The sequence below is a fragment of the Patagioenas fasciata genome, chromosome 5 (assembly GCF_037038585.1).
Source record: "Patagioenas fasciata isolate bPatFas1 chromosome 5, bPatFas1.hap1, whole genome shotgun sequence".
Taxonomy (NCBI): Eukaryota; Metazoa; Chordata; class Aves; order Columbiformes; family Columbidae; genus Patagioenas; species Patagioenas fasciata.
Genome location: NC_092524.1, coordinates 26640366 through 26655290, shown reverse-complemented (window position 1 = coordinate 26655290; position 14925 = coordinate 26640366). Strand labels below are relative to the sequence as shown.

The 14925-nt window shown below is 45.6% G+C and overlaps 1 protein-coding gene across 4 annotated transcripts in view; it reads right to left on the bottom strand.

The window, feature by feature from the left end:
• The window catches only part of ACCS (1-aminocyclopropane-1-carboxylate synthase homolog (inactive)), a 61997-nt gene that overhangs the window by 7411 nt on the left and 39661 nt on the right, over positions 1 to 14925 (bottom strand). The window contains exons 1-5 of one of the 4 annotated variants that reach the window (XM_065839147.2): positions 6638 to 7855; positions 4899 to 5512; positions 3518 to 3577; positions 777 to 847; positions 184 to 253 (exon numbers count right to left, since the gene is read on the bottom strand). In XM_065839147.2, coding sequence (XP_065695219.1) covers positions 184 to 253; positions 777 to 847; positions 3518 to 3577; positions 4899 to 5512; positions 6638 to 7274 — 1452 coding nt within the window. In that variant the 5' untranslated portion in view covers positions 7275 to 7855. Of the gene's footprint in view, positions 1 to 183; positions 254 to 776; positions 848 to 3517; positions 3578 to 4812; positions 5513 to 6183; positions 6597 to 6637; positions 7856 to 14925 lie in introns of those variants that run through there. The other 3 variants (XM_065839150.2, XM_065839148.2, XM_071809109.1) reach the window with 3 other exon arrangements.

Below are 14925 nucleotides of genomic sequence, written 5' to 3'. Positions count from 1 at the left end.
ACTCAAAGTATTTTGGCTGAAGTGTACATCAAGAGCTACTGAAACAGCTATGAATCAATCCCATTTGCGTGACAAAATCTTAATAAATAATTTGTTAAAAAAAAAAAAAAACCAAACATGAAACTGTTTGACATGAAATGGCAATACATTAGAATAGACACCAATGGAAAGTGGGTTACCCACATTTTCTGCCTTAAGAGGTGCAGGGGCCTTGCAGTAATAGGTCAAAAATCGAGCCACCTCCTCCCGTAAACTGAGAAAGACACAAAAGTAAATATTGATTCAGCTTATTCTCCAAGAGGCTGGGCTTCCCCATGTGCACATCTCAGAAAAATAAAGTCAGGACACAGTAAAGTCTGGTGAAAATAGCTAGAAAACAGGATAACTCAGGCCCATGCTGAAGACATGACTTTTACACACAGCAAAGGTGTACATATTTCTGATGAGCTTTAATCAAGGCACGGAAGAGAAGGATTGAAGTCCTCAAGCATTCACTGTGCTTCGAGAACTGTTTGGAGTTATCTGATTTGGTAAAGTATAGAGTGCTTTTTAAACTGTGTTTGCTTTAGAAAATTTGCATCTTCTCTCACACAGCAGGATTTTTAACTTGATGAACTGCTAGGGCAGCTGATTTACAGTTCTGCAAAGAAAAATATTATTAAATTACCTATAAAAGTTTTAACTAGTGAGTGTCGCAGAAGCGATTTGTATTCATCCATTCTGCTTATCAGGTAAGTAGTCAAAAAGAGAAGCACCAAAGAAAAGAGAAGACTTACAACATATGTCCCTTCCAGTCGGGATACTGAAGCAGTAGAGGCTCCATCAGATTCATATCAGCCTGTGTCAGCTGTGAGCAACAAGAAGAACCATTAAAAGCACAGTCACTCATATTGGAAGCATAGAGATAGACTGGATCCAAGTACAGGCACACACCTGCATAGACACACACACACATGCAACTTCAACAGCTGTAAAACTGGATTGAGAAAGCCACTGACCATCTAAACGAATGCACCTTGGAGAAGCAAAGACCAGCAAATTGATCAGCGATAACTTCAGGTTATGTGAAGTATGGGCTTCTGCTAAGTCATTGAAGACAAAATTTCGCTGCATGGAGATCTACAGGCAATACACACAATGCCCATGACCAAGATGCCTGCAGAAGACTTTCTCAGCAAATGAAGCAACGCAAAGAGTCTCAAAGAGAGTTTTGCCTCAGCTCTGGTGACAACAGCTTTCAGCTGGGAAGTCCCAATTATGAAAGCTCAGGTCTAGACTGTCAGAAAGAGATAGAAAGCATTTTGAATCACAGTCAGACACATATTTTCTTTAATAAACTTTCAGTATACTAACTTTTAAATGAATTCTAGCTTTGGTTTACATCTCAGTTCCAGGTTACTGCAGCTCATTTGGATCTATAACTCAGATAAGTTTTGATAAGTATTAAAGCGTAATGGGAGCTTTCAAAAGGCAGGAGAAAAATGAAATTATCTTCTTCATAGTTCTTCCCCAGGGCAGGCACCTTGTTCCTTATTGGAAGTTCATTCTGATCTCAAAGTCAAAATCACCTGAACTGTGGAGCCCTTCTAAATGTTTATATTTAGATAAAGTATGCACACTGCTTTTATCTCAAAATTTTCAAGGTTGTAAATATCAGTGTTTCACATAATCCAGTTCTATGAAGTTGCATGGGAAAGCACAGCTGTGATATTAGCAGAGAGGACATTTTACATAAACAGTAATGGAATAAACAAATATTACACACAATATACCTTCCAACTATTTAATGGCAATCATATCTTTGAGTCAATATTAAAAAAGGTGAGGGTGGGAGGACACGACAAGTAGGTGATAGTGAAAGGGAAGAGGGAAATGCAACATGCAGTGTGAGTTTCTTACATAATAACAAAACCAAAATGTTCTGTATTGGTGTTTTAATAACTGGAGCCAAGCTCTGGGGTTTAACGACATTGTCCTTATCCCATGCAGAATTACAACCTGATATTATAAAACTAAAGTTTCTTTATTCAGCTGTAGATGTTCTTGAAGCCTATGTAGCACAGAACTTTGCCTCTTTAGATCTCTCTCCTAAACTTTTCTAGAGGATGCAACATAAAACGTAAGCAGACCCGGCCAAAAATGACTATACAATAATAAACAGAAAAACCCTCAGAGGTAATGCATTAAGGGCTAAGGAAACCAGATGGGCCAACTGAAACTAAGACCATCTGAGATCTCACACCACAAAATATTCTGTAATTTAAGCGTCAACAGTTGAAGACAGAAATCTGATATATTACTTTATCCAATGGAAACAGTATTTGTGGTCCCAAATAGCAACAAATTATCTCCCTACAATCCCACCTGGCCCTGCACTCAGTGAGTCCACACTGTAACTCCAGGCTGTGATGACTGAGAAGGTGGTAACAATGTATTTGTTCAACATGATGCCACAAGCGTGATGGCTCCTCTCACTACAGCTGATGAAGTCTTAGCTCATTTTCATAATAAGGCTAATTAAGCTGCATCTGACTACCATCTCCCTCTGCACTACTTACTGCAGGCTTGGTGTTAGTTCTAAGGGAAAAGGACAGTGAAGGAAGGAAGGCACCACCTACACAGCCTAGAAGGTGTCTTTTTTGTGCAGGCAGTAGCCCTGCCTTACCTGTTCTTTTATCTGGAAGGTGGAGTGGTGGGGTAGCGTCCCCCCGAGGCAGTGGAGTGGCAGGCAGAAATAAAACAAGGAACATCTTGAGGGTGGGAATTGGTGGAATGGGAGCAACCACAAACTTCAAACTGCAAATGCTGACTGTCCAACCCTGAGCCACCTTCCCTCCCCACAGACATCTCCAGGTGGGAGAAAAACCCACCTGCCTGCCTCACAGGCTGCACCTGCACACTGGGCCTAATGGAAACCATGAAACATTCCTCTACAGCACTGTTCTGTTGCATTTTTTTGACTTTTACTACTTTTTGAGTTGTGCCACGTTTCATGCCTCGGTGCAACTGAACCAAGTGAGCAGGTGGCAGCTGACCCAGTCTGATTTCGAGAGATGTCAAGAGTTGCCACCGTTCACTGCTGTCACCCTCACACTGCAGGTGAGTTCAGAACTGGGTGTCCCAACCATGTGACTTTATAATGGACAGATGTGAAGATCCTTGAAATCAAGCAAAGTTCAAAACTCATTTCAAAACTTCTGTATTAAACTAACTACTGTCAGCAGGAGAAAATAAAATGCATCCTATTTTAATTTAGTTTTCTGAGCCAAGTACACCCTCAAAGGGAAACACATCGTGAAGAGAAACAGAAAAACACCCTTGCTCCTATCCTCCCGGAAAAATAACATCAATAAATATACAAATAGCCAGATCAAAAATTGACTTCCAACAAATAAAAAACTCACACTGAAAAACTTTACCAGAGAAAACTGAGCAACAGCAATAACTGCAGGGAAGTGCAAGCACCAAGGAGGAACTATGCACTAAATTCAGTATTTCTTTCTGGAATAGGACTTACCCGCTTGGACATTAGGTCAAAGCACAGTTTATTCTCACTGGTGCCGAAGTTTATTATACCCTAGAAAAATAGATAATTTATTGTTTATAGACACAAAAAACATGTGCATACATCACCTTAGCTATCACTTCACTAAATTGCCTCCCAAAAGCTTACCCAGAAAAAGTCAAAACACAGCTCACATAAACCTCACCATATATAACTCAAGGTGTATCTATGTGCGTGTGTTTATACATATACACCAGGCCCTCAGCTTCTTAGTCAAGAAACTGTCTGTAAATGAATGTGTACCAACAGTTTATACTTCTTTACAGAATATGTTTACCTAATCTTGAATTCACTCACCAGTATATATCTAACTACAAAAGAAACTCTAAAACAATTCTGATAAAACAGAGGCTTATTTAGCAATCCATTAGATCTTGAAGAGTTCAAATCTACTACCAGATTTTCTTTATTGGAAGAGGCTGGGTAAATATTATTTTTTTAAATAAGAAAGGAAATCTAAGCAATTGTACGTTTACGATGTTACTAAAGCACAAGTACAATTTTAGGTTATTTCTGTAAGAAAGCTACCTCCTACATAGACAACATTTGGTAGAAGAGGCAGTTTGTTCCTCATAATGCTCCTTGTATCAAAAACTTCACTGCGTTTTTCTATTTTAAACCTAGTTTTCACCTCCCAACACAGTGTGACTAAAGTCAGGGCTAATAATATAATATTTTTAAAGTTTCAAGTAGTTCAGTGTCTGAATGTGGGATCTATTTAAAAGTAATCCACATATAAATCATTACTTATATTTGTTATACTTGCTACTCCGTAATAAAATGCCATGAAGTATTAACACTCAGCCTTTGTGCCACAAGAGGGGTCTGACGAGCTACTTATAACTGAACAGCCCAGCATAAACAGGCAGAAAAAGTGCTGAGCATTAGTTAAAAGTAATTTAAACAAAACAAAAAAACCACAACCAAACAAGAAATAGTCTACTACTTATTTGTTCTCCTGCATCCATTACTTGCAATAATGAGATCAGAATCAGAGATGGTCTTCAGTGAGCAACAGAGGTGATGAGGTGAAAGGAGGAACAGGACCTCTGTTCCTGCAGATTTCTTCCATCTTTCAAGGTCTACTACTGCTACTGGTGCCTGATACGGAATACAGAGCATGCAAACCTGAGCTGAATGTGGCATTCATCTTTGATATACCGATGATCTGCAAAGCTACTTTTTATTTCTCTTCCTCAAACAACTTGACCCACCGTGTACAAGGTGAGGTCAAAAAAAACTCATACCTTTAGCAGATCTGTCAGCAAATCTCTATGAAAGTTTTTTTTCCTAGCAACAAAACCAGGAAAAACACTTTGAGGCTCTCACTCACATTGGGGTTCTTGTCTTCATCATACTTGTCAGCATGATAAGCTTTGTACCCTTCCTCAGTGGAGCCACAAAAAAGGTTGGCAATGTTGCCACGAGCAGAGAGGTAGGGGCTTCTGTGGAAATCGCTGGGGTTACAGAGGCCGTGCATGTCAACCCTCCTCTCCGGAAGCAGCCGAGCCCTCATCTCTTGTAGGCTGCCCCCTCCTCCTCCCATTCCAGTCATTTCAGACAGTGCCTGGCTGAAGTCCAAGCCCGGAGGAATCGCAGCGGAGGAGGAGGAGCCGCTATGGCTCTGCTTTAGGATGCTGAGCATCTGAGCAAAGACATTGAACATGCGGAACTCATGCTCCCGCTCCAGTTCAAACCGGCGCTGCTCCAGCTGCATCCGACGCTCCTCCACATCCAAATCTCGCTGAAATCGGCGTTCTTCCATCTGCAAAAAGCGTTCTTCCATGGCCCGCTGAGATGTCAGGGTCTTCAGCAAGAGATCATCCAGTGGGTCCTTCACGCGCTGGCCTTTCCGCTTTTTTCTCAGCCGATGCAAGGCAGAGAAGCCAGGCCGGGGAACAACATTCTGGATCCGTGATGAGTTTGCCATGTTTGGCTCACTGAAACCTGTCAACATGCAGAAGCAAGGAAGAAAAATTAAACATGAAGCCAGCAAGGTGGCGTGGACTTGCTCTGCTGCCTCCTCCTGCCTTTCCTAGAGAACACCAATCTACTGCAGGCTTTTACAGGAAAACCAAACTAAAACCTGTCATCTTGAAGTTTGTAACTTTGTTTGAAGCTTGTTTTTAACTTCACACATTGGGCTCCTCCTTACACTGCCAGCCCCAGCCCTGGCTCTGTACTCGGCCTCTGAATTAACCTGAATGATCGTCAGTTCCCTCCACTGGAGTAGCAAGGAGACCACCACAGCAAAGAGGACATAGCATTTCTTCTGGATCTCAGACATTAACCTCACACTGGCTATTGTCTCTTTTCTTCCCCATCATGCCATTATCCTCCATCAACCTGTACTAGACTAGTCTGAAATCCCCAGGATTTCCAGACTGTACCCTTTGTGGCAGCCAAGCAACCACCAACTGCACTTTCAGTGCAGGAGTCTCATCTCCTGTACACCAATAAGCTGTTTCCGACAGTGGCTTTCAAAACCATCTTCTTTCCAAGTCCTAATGAATGCTTAGAAAAACAGGAAATGATGATTCCCAAATAGTCTTCATTGCTGAGTGTCCCAGAAGATTAGATCCTGAAAATATTTTAAAAGAACGAAATGAAAGTTTCACCTGCAGGTTTATAGTGTAGCCATGGCAGAAGAAGGTCTCCTGATACAACTCAGCATGAGGACCTCAGACAGCCCTGTTGATATTAGAATAATACCAAAAAGCATGCATTTTTTTTCCACTCTCAGCATTATTTGCAGAAATGTAGCACAAATGCCTAGGCTGGCTTATGGCAGACATGCCAGAATTTAGGATCCCTTTGGACTTCATACACAATATTTAGCCTGGTGCAGTAATTTTAGATGTTATTTATCTGCAGCAAGATATGTTTCGGGAATGGTCAGAAGACTACAACTGCAGATACCAGCCTTCTCCTTTAAAGCTTTTTGGGACATTGAAAAATAAGGATCCAAACACCAGTGCAAAAACCAGGTGTCTATCTCTGCACCAGAAATAACCTCTCTTTCTGGGAAACCAGGCAGAAACCTTATGCTGGAATGCAAAAGGCTAGCCCTACCTGAAGGTGAAACACTGGTTTCAATGGGAATCTCCACCCTGGAGATGGGAGAGTCATTCTGGGCCCTCTCCAAAAACGCTCTCTCCATCTCATGCTCTTCAGGGGAGCCCTGCTGGTAAGACATGGACGGTGGGGGCTCTGGGGTCAAGCAGTGTTCATCAGAGTTCACCTCCTCACATTTGATTTCCATCAGTTCAGGGTGCTGGGAGTGTCCAAAGGGCAGGGTCGAGGAGGGAAACTGGTGGTGGTAGCTCTCCACCATGGTGCCCTGCAGCACCTGCTGAGCCATCATGCTGCCACTCAGGGAGCTGTAGGCCAGGGCTGGCCGGCTGGTCAGCACTCGGTCCATCACCTCATAGAACTTCCACGTCCGCCCGCCTCGCGGGGCCTTGCTGTTGTCCTTGATTCGCCGGTACTCCAGCTTCATCTTCTTGATCTTCTCCCGGCACTGGTCGCCCGTCCGGTGGATGCCCTTCTCCCGCAGCACCTCGGCGATGCGGTTGAAGACGTGCTGGTTGCGCAAGCAGCTCTCCAGCTCCATCTGCACCGACTCGTCGGCCCAGAGCTGCAGCAGCTCCACCACCTCGGGGTCCGACCAGTTACTGCCGCGCTCATACTTCTTGCCCCGAAAATCCATCGCTCCCGGGTCCCGGCCGCCGGGCGGCGGGACGAGTCCGGGGGCGCTGGCGGGCCGGGGGCGCAGCCCCCGCGCTGCCCAGCCCCCCCGGACCGAGCCCCGCCGGGCCAGCGGCGGGAAGGGACGCCGAGGGATCCCGGGGGCTAGGGAGAGGCGGCGGCACGGCGGGGACGCCAGGGGCGGGCTGCACCGGGAGTTCCGTCCGCCGCTCGGCCCGGCCCGGCCCCGCCCGGGCGGCGCACCTGCCCCTGCCCCTGCCCCGGTCCCCGGCCCACCCCCGCCCGGGGGGCCAGGCCCCCCGCCGGGACGGGGCTCTCGCACCTTGGCCCTCGAGAGCGCCCGGGCGACCCTGCTCGTCCCCGCCCCTAGCGGGCTGTACGGCCGCCGGCCCGGCACGGCACGGCACGGCACGGCTTAGCCCATCCGCTAGAGCCGGGCGGAGCGAGCTAGCGGGGAGCCGGGCCCCATGTTCACATCCGGGGTGACGCACATGCGTGCAGCCTTATTCCGGGATAACTTTAGTCCGTGCCGGGCACTGGCTGCGCTCCCGGGTCCGCGCCGCGCTCCGCGCAGCGCCGCGCGGTTCCTGCCCCGCCCCTCCGCCCGCCCCCGGCGCGGCGGCAGGCAGGCAGCACCGTGCCGTGCCGTGCCGTGCCGTGCTGTGATGTGCCGTCCCGTACCACGCCGAGCTGAGCTGTGCCACAGCCGCGCCGCCCCTCACCGCCCGCCCGTCCGTCCCTGCCCAGCGCTGCCAGGCACGGCTCGGCACCGCCTCGCCCGCATTCATCCCTCGGGCTGCCGCACAGGGCGAGGCGGGAGCCCTCGGGAGCGGTGCTGGCGGGGCAGGGTACCTCCCCGCCGGCGAAGAGGCCGACCCCGCGCACGCTGCCCCCGCAGAGCTGCTTCCCCGGGCCCGGTTCACTGACGGAGCGGTTGGGGGAATCTGTGGCGGCTGGTGTGTGATGGGCGGTCTGTGCGGGCGTGCCCCCGACTTGGGTAGAGCTGCGTGGCATGAGGGGTAAGAAGCATCAGCCGGTGGTGGTAGCGGCTGTCCCCAGCACCCCCTTGGGTCACTCAGGCGGGGCTTGGGGACAGGCACGGGGACAAGTTGCTGCCTGCAGTCCCTGGACACCAGAGAAGGACTTTTGCATCCAGGTTGGCTGTCCTGCCTCCCACACCCAGAGAGCTTACCAAGCAGCAAGTATGGAAGGACCAGACATGACATAAGTTCACTCCTCTATTTACTACCCGCATTTGTTAGTTGCGTGGTTCAAATCTTTCCAAGTACCCCTCATCCACAGCAACACCCCTTAATGAGGTGGAGGGTTCAGGGAGCGGATGCAGGACTTCTTCCTTTCACTTGATATCATGAGGTCAAATTCCCTAGAGACATCTGTAATTGCAGAACTCAAGTCTTCACAGAGCTGTCCTGCCACATCAGCCATGAAGATGGCCTCAAGCCGTGCTGCAGGACAGAGTGTTTTTCAGCGTAGCCCATGGTTTTGGAAATTTCAGTCTGGACCTGACGCTGGCAGGATAAAGACTGAGCCCTAGGGCAGCAAGTATAAACATAAAACGGTAATGGATGAGAAAACCAGAACAAAAAAACCACAGTGTCTCCCTATCCTGTATCACAGTTCTCATGACGAATGTGCAGGTTGTGAAGCACACACTAGGTTGGGCATTTTCCCTTTGGATAAAAACCACACAGTGCTGTGATGAAGCTATCTTTTAATCTAACTCTCACAAACTTGCCTCTGGTTGTTAACAAGTCATTCACAGCCTCTATGATCCCATTCCTCAGTCTGTGGAACGGAAATAAAAATATTGAGCTTTATTATATTTTGTGAAATACTTTGAATGCTGTTGGGGGTGTGGGGGGGAGGGTGACGAGACAAGACAGCTTTAAAAATGATGCTACCTTTCCTAACAACTTACGATCAGATAGTATTTTGGATTTTTTCCAGACGTCTGTTTAACTAGAGTTTGTACTTCCAAACCCTTATAAGAAAGATGTGCTTTTACCTTCCTAGATTCAAAACCCACCTGGACACATTCCTGTGTAACCTCATCTAGGTGTTCCTGCTCCAGCAGGGGGATTGGATTAGATGATCTTTTGAGGTCCCTTCCAGTCCCTAACATTCTGTGATTCTTTGCGTGTATGTGTGAGCTTTTTATGGGAACGGCACTCTATGTTCTAAGAATGCAGACTTAATTATATAAGGACATTTACATTGACTCAGTACTGGAGTACACAAAGACCAAGGCAACAATGAATAAAGACACTGATAATAGAAGTATAGTAGTAAATACAAATAGGTTAAAGGCAGCATGGATTAGTCTTTTTAAAAAGCTTTTCAAAGAAGCCTAAGAGCCTGCCTGCAGCCTGTTATACCCGAGGGCCATAGCTTAGCCAGGCAGCAGTAGAACATTCTCAAAAGTCACTCAACATTTGCCTTGGCTTCAGGCAGAACCAGCATTTCAAAATGCAAGCATTAAAAAGGATGGAACCTAGATTTGTTATGTAAAACAATAATAATGTCTTGAACTACTGTTCATGGTTCAGTTGTTTCCACCTTTTTACGCCGTATGAAGTGGAAACTTGATTTTTAAAATTTAAACAGAGCTTCCCTTGCAATCATGTAAGTCAGGCATGTATGGCATCAAGAACAAACATATCACAGGGCCTTATATTGCTGAGATAATTCAGCTGCCAGTTGTTTGAGCTGATTTTCCAATTCAGATAGAAAAGAGGACTAACAGAGGCTGTGTTCCCAAAGCACAGGGAGTGACGGTGTTGAAATGTACACAGTGCAAGCCACTGAGAACTGCAAAACTAAAAAGACCGACACTATTTTCTGAACTTTTTTGTACACCTATTTTGGTGATAGAAGTGTAGGTGCCACCTAGCTTGGTGTATCTAAGACAGACACTCATTTCACAAAAATCCCTCTCTCCTTTTCAAGCTCAGGAATGTTGTCATAGAATACCTTCCTTATTGTCAGATAATTTCATGCCTCGGTTTTGTCTCAGCAGACGACAGCCAAGTGCCGCAGTTACAGGGCATTCCTTCCCTGAATGAACTGCGCGCCACAACTGTTTTTCTAACAAGATGTGACATGTGATCCTGAAAATGCTCCCTTTAAAAATGTTGTTAAGCTTCACTATTTTGCTAAGTTTAGTTGATTATAGGCCTCCAAGTCAATGATGCAACTAGTCAACGATCAGCTAAATCTTAGGCAACAGTGTTTGCCCTACACATTGCAGGGTATCGGAGCAGGGGACTGTGCTCTCCTGCCAGTGCCCATAAGCAATGATATTCAAAATAAATTTTCATTAAATTTGGAATCTAGCTCAATGGCATGGTCACAGACAGCACTGAAATGAAAGCCCTGGAAGTCAAAATTTCTGTTTATTTACAGCGCATTTACAAGCTGTGGTGTGTTGAAAAGAAGGCCTTCAGCTTGGAAATGTGATAACCATCACAGTGGTTTTGATTGGGAAAACTTTCACAAAAGCAAATCAAGACCTTGCAACTCAGTTAAATGTCAGATGGTAACAATAAATTGTTTTGTTGTAACTATAGCAGCCTTTTTTAATAATTAGAAAAACCCTTAAAATCAGAGAGGCCTTCACGCAGCAGTTTGCATTAGCAACTTCACAGTCATTCTGCTCTCTACCCCACTCCCAGAGAGTTGTTTGCATCCTCTCCCAGCAGAGAGGCCATTTAGCAGTTCCCGCTGCTGACACACCCTGAGCTGAAGCTTTGCAAAGCAAAACCTCTCTGGCCTTTTGGCTCATGCCCTGGACCCTGTGGGAGCAGAGGAGGTGGGATGGAGGTGTTTCTGGCAGGCCCCTTGCCTGGGCAGCCAGGGCAGGAGCAGCCTCTGCTGGGACCCGCCTCCCCTCTGCACCCCGGCTGCACCTCCAGCTGGCACAGAGCACACCAGGTCTGCAACCTTCTGTGGGACTTCGTGGAAATCCACAGGTGGGAAGGAGCACATGCAAGCAGGGGGCCCTTGGCAGGCCAGCAATGCATCAGCAAGAGGTTTAACGGGAGAGGTAGTTGCCCGGCAGGCCTGTTTTCCAGAAGCTCAGTACATAGCTCTCCAGTTTGTTACAAAAGGAAGTTTCTGCTGCAGTTGGGTAAAACACAACTCTTTTCGACATCATCTGACATGGAACAGGACACTGGTTTGGCTTTTGCAATGCTGTAGATCAGAGGGAGGTTACTTTCCTGGGATACGTAGTGGCTGCTGGCAGAGCTTTAGGTGAAGGTCAGCAGCACTGTGGCTGAAACCACATGATGCCTGTTTTCATACTTGTTGGAGAATGGCTGAGCAGTTGTACGAGCAGAGCCTATTCTGAAGGCCTTAGCATAAGTAGCAAAACTAGGCCGCAGTGGGAACTGCTGACTGTTTCAGTAAAATCAGCAAGGTCACTGAGACCTTGGCAGAGTTTCACAAACAGCTTTCAAGAGCACAAGAATGTAGAATAAGCGTAGCTAGCAGCTGCAAGTAGGAGGACCATGCAAATGTACTGTTAGAGCTTAAGCCAATTAGTAGGTGACAGGTATGGATAATTATCGTGAACTGTATAACTATATGCTATTCGGGCTAATAAATCGAACTATGCTTTATCACTCATATTGAGTCGACCTGCGTGTTCCTCCGCCGCCCAAACATACTGACTCAGAGGCAGATGAGTTGAGCAGACTTGGGTTTAGTTCGTAAGAGATTACTCTGGTGAAAATTCTTTGCAATAACTGGAGTTTAGAAATTAAAGTCCAAATAGACCATTGAGACAAAAACATTCTTACATCTCCCTAGCTTGGTAGATAGTATAAGCAAGTATCAGATTTTGGCATATTTTTGGACAAACAACAACAAATTAATTAACTCTCTTAATTCTGTTAGTTTCTCTGGATCTGAGCCACTGCCCTGCCAGAGGCGGTACAGAAGACCATACCTGGGCCCTGCCTGTTCTGCATTTCATTTCCCAGATTACCAAGGGGCACCGAGCAGCTGAAAACATCAAGCAGCAGTTTTTACACTCTTTTAAAACTGACCATTGTAGAGAAGTGCTGGAAAACACCCTTTCTGCTTCACAAAGAGTTTTTGATGTATAGATCTTACTAGTAATATTGATTATACACTCAATCCTCCTGTAAAAACCCTCAGCCCAGCCCTTGAAAAACACAAAATGATCACTGAAATAAAGCATCAAACCTCATATGTACCAGGGTCTTCTTTCCTAACTCATTACTTTTTTTTCCATCTCTCTCTCCTTCTTTAGAGGCAAATTTATATCTCACTGGCTTTCAGAGGAAGCAAGCTCCAACAACCGTAACAGGTGCCTTCTCTTAGGCTTGTTACTGCACTGGTAGCCAGCGTGGGGGTACAGTTTGCCTTGTTAAATTGAGATATCATTTTAATAAGCAGTTTCAGCACATGAAGATGAGAGAAAATAAGCTAAAGTTTCTGAGGGACTCATGCTCCCAACACATATCCAAAAGGTTGTTTAACGTACTTTACAGAAAAGCCCCCAGATGGCAGCAGGACAGTCTTCAAAAATCTTTTGTGAAGCAGAGCTGTTTAAGGCAAACTGCAGAAGAAGCACATAGATTTTCTGAGACTGCCTTTCTCTTTTCAGGGTAGTGTGTGTATGTGTGTGTCAATTTTGTAACTGATGTAACAGCACATCGCGTTTTCTGTGAAACTCTGAGCAGACCCACAGGACCTGTCCCATTGCAGACAGAGAGAGCTATTGGATGCTGAGTGTTTTGCACACTCGCAGTCAGTGTAACATCCACACAATTGAGAAACTGTGGTTTTCCTACTTTCCGTGCAAATTACTTTGATAAGAGCCAGGCTGGCTCACTCCTCCCATGCAGCTGGTTACTGGTGTTCCCGGGAGCAGGAAACAATGATGGGGTTGGGGGTGTGCTTTAAGTACCAGCTAATCCTGTGATTAAAAACAGACAAAGTTAATGAGTGTCTAAATCGTTATGTTGGAGGAATTCGAGAAAGGGAATGGATCCAGATTCCTGTGACCAAGCCTACTTCTGCAATTTCAGGTCTGGACAGACTAAAATGAAGAGGGACCCATTCTCTTCTTCAGAGATACCTACATTCTTGTAGATTCAGCTGTCATAATAATTCTGTAAGTTGTGACTGAAGAAGTGTCTATGCTACAGATGGTGACAAATTTCAGAGTAGGAGTGGATTACACTTCTGCTAAACTGATGAACACCCTACAGTTAACTAGGGAGTGATGGGGTTTATGATTTCTTCTTCAGTCTGAAGTATCAGTGGTTGATGCTCTGGGCAAAAAGTCAAACCAAATACATCCATTAGGGCAAGTAAATTTAATTTTTCACATGACACTGACACTTGTCATACTATATGAGAAAGTTCTCATGGTGCTTCATGTTCTGTGCATCCTTCTACTAAAGCTTACCATGCACCTGATGGCAACAGCAAGTAAAGGCACTCGTCACTTGCAGATTCACTTGTACACTGTATTTCCTTGCAGGGCTGGTTGAACCTTCCCTTTCTGCTCCCCAAAACACAGAGATTCTGGCTTGCCCTAGAGAAAGAAACCCTGGGAGGCCTCACCATGAAGGACACACAGTGTGGCAGCTGACAAAGGGACCTCTGCTTGCAGCTTCTTCACAGTCACTGACACTGGAAGAGGGCTGCAGGTAGAAGCCATGTTAAACAGAGTAGATGCAAAGAGAAGGTACTGGCTCTAGCTGGAAAATGAGCACTCAGTTGTTTCCCCCTTGACATGCTATTTATATGAGCCAATCATACTTTTTTTGTTCTGGTTTCTTTCTTTTTTGGCCACTGCTTCTTCTGGGGCTGGCTCTGGTCAGTACTGCAAGTTCTTTGCAAGGAGACATGCAAATGTTTTCTCCTTCTCTGCTGCCAGGAAACAACATGGGTCATTTCAGAATCCAGAGACACTGGTCCAAGAACCGCTCTGGCCCTTTTATGGCCTCTGAACTCACATCTGCAGACCACAAAAATCTCAGCTTGATAAGGTAAAGTTACAGGTTTTATTACAGAAAGTTGCACATTTTGATGGTATTATTCTTTATCCTGAAAGAAACATTAAAACAGTAGCTCATATGCCTGGGAACACAGTAAAAACCTGCAGGGATGTATGCGTTGCTATATTGCTCTACAAAATCAGGACATGCTAACACCAAGATTGCATCACCAAGGTTAACACTAAAGATAAAAATGCCCCAAGTAATGACACCATAAAACTCGGTATCACCCCCTTTCCCCTTCTGTGGCTAGCCATACTGCACCCTTCAGTTGCTACAAGTTTTTGTCCCTGCAGTTTTAAATAAGGCATATTCAGCATCTGTCACCATTTGCCTCACAAGAGAAAAGTCAAAGGCAAGGAAAAGAGCAGCTAACTGGCCCTTATCTGATGCTAAATATAGACACAGAGACCTCCATATTTGGTCTGATGCAGAAAACAGCCGAGATTAAATTTCTAGATTAAAGCATGGGTGAGAATTCTTCTGTATTTTCATTTATAATAGTAATCAGTTTACACTGCTTTTGCCTGAAATAACTACATCAGCCGAAAATGAGATCTGATTTCCTCTAGCATCACTAGAACCCAAGCAAGATGC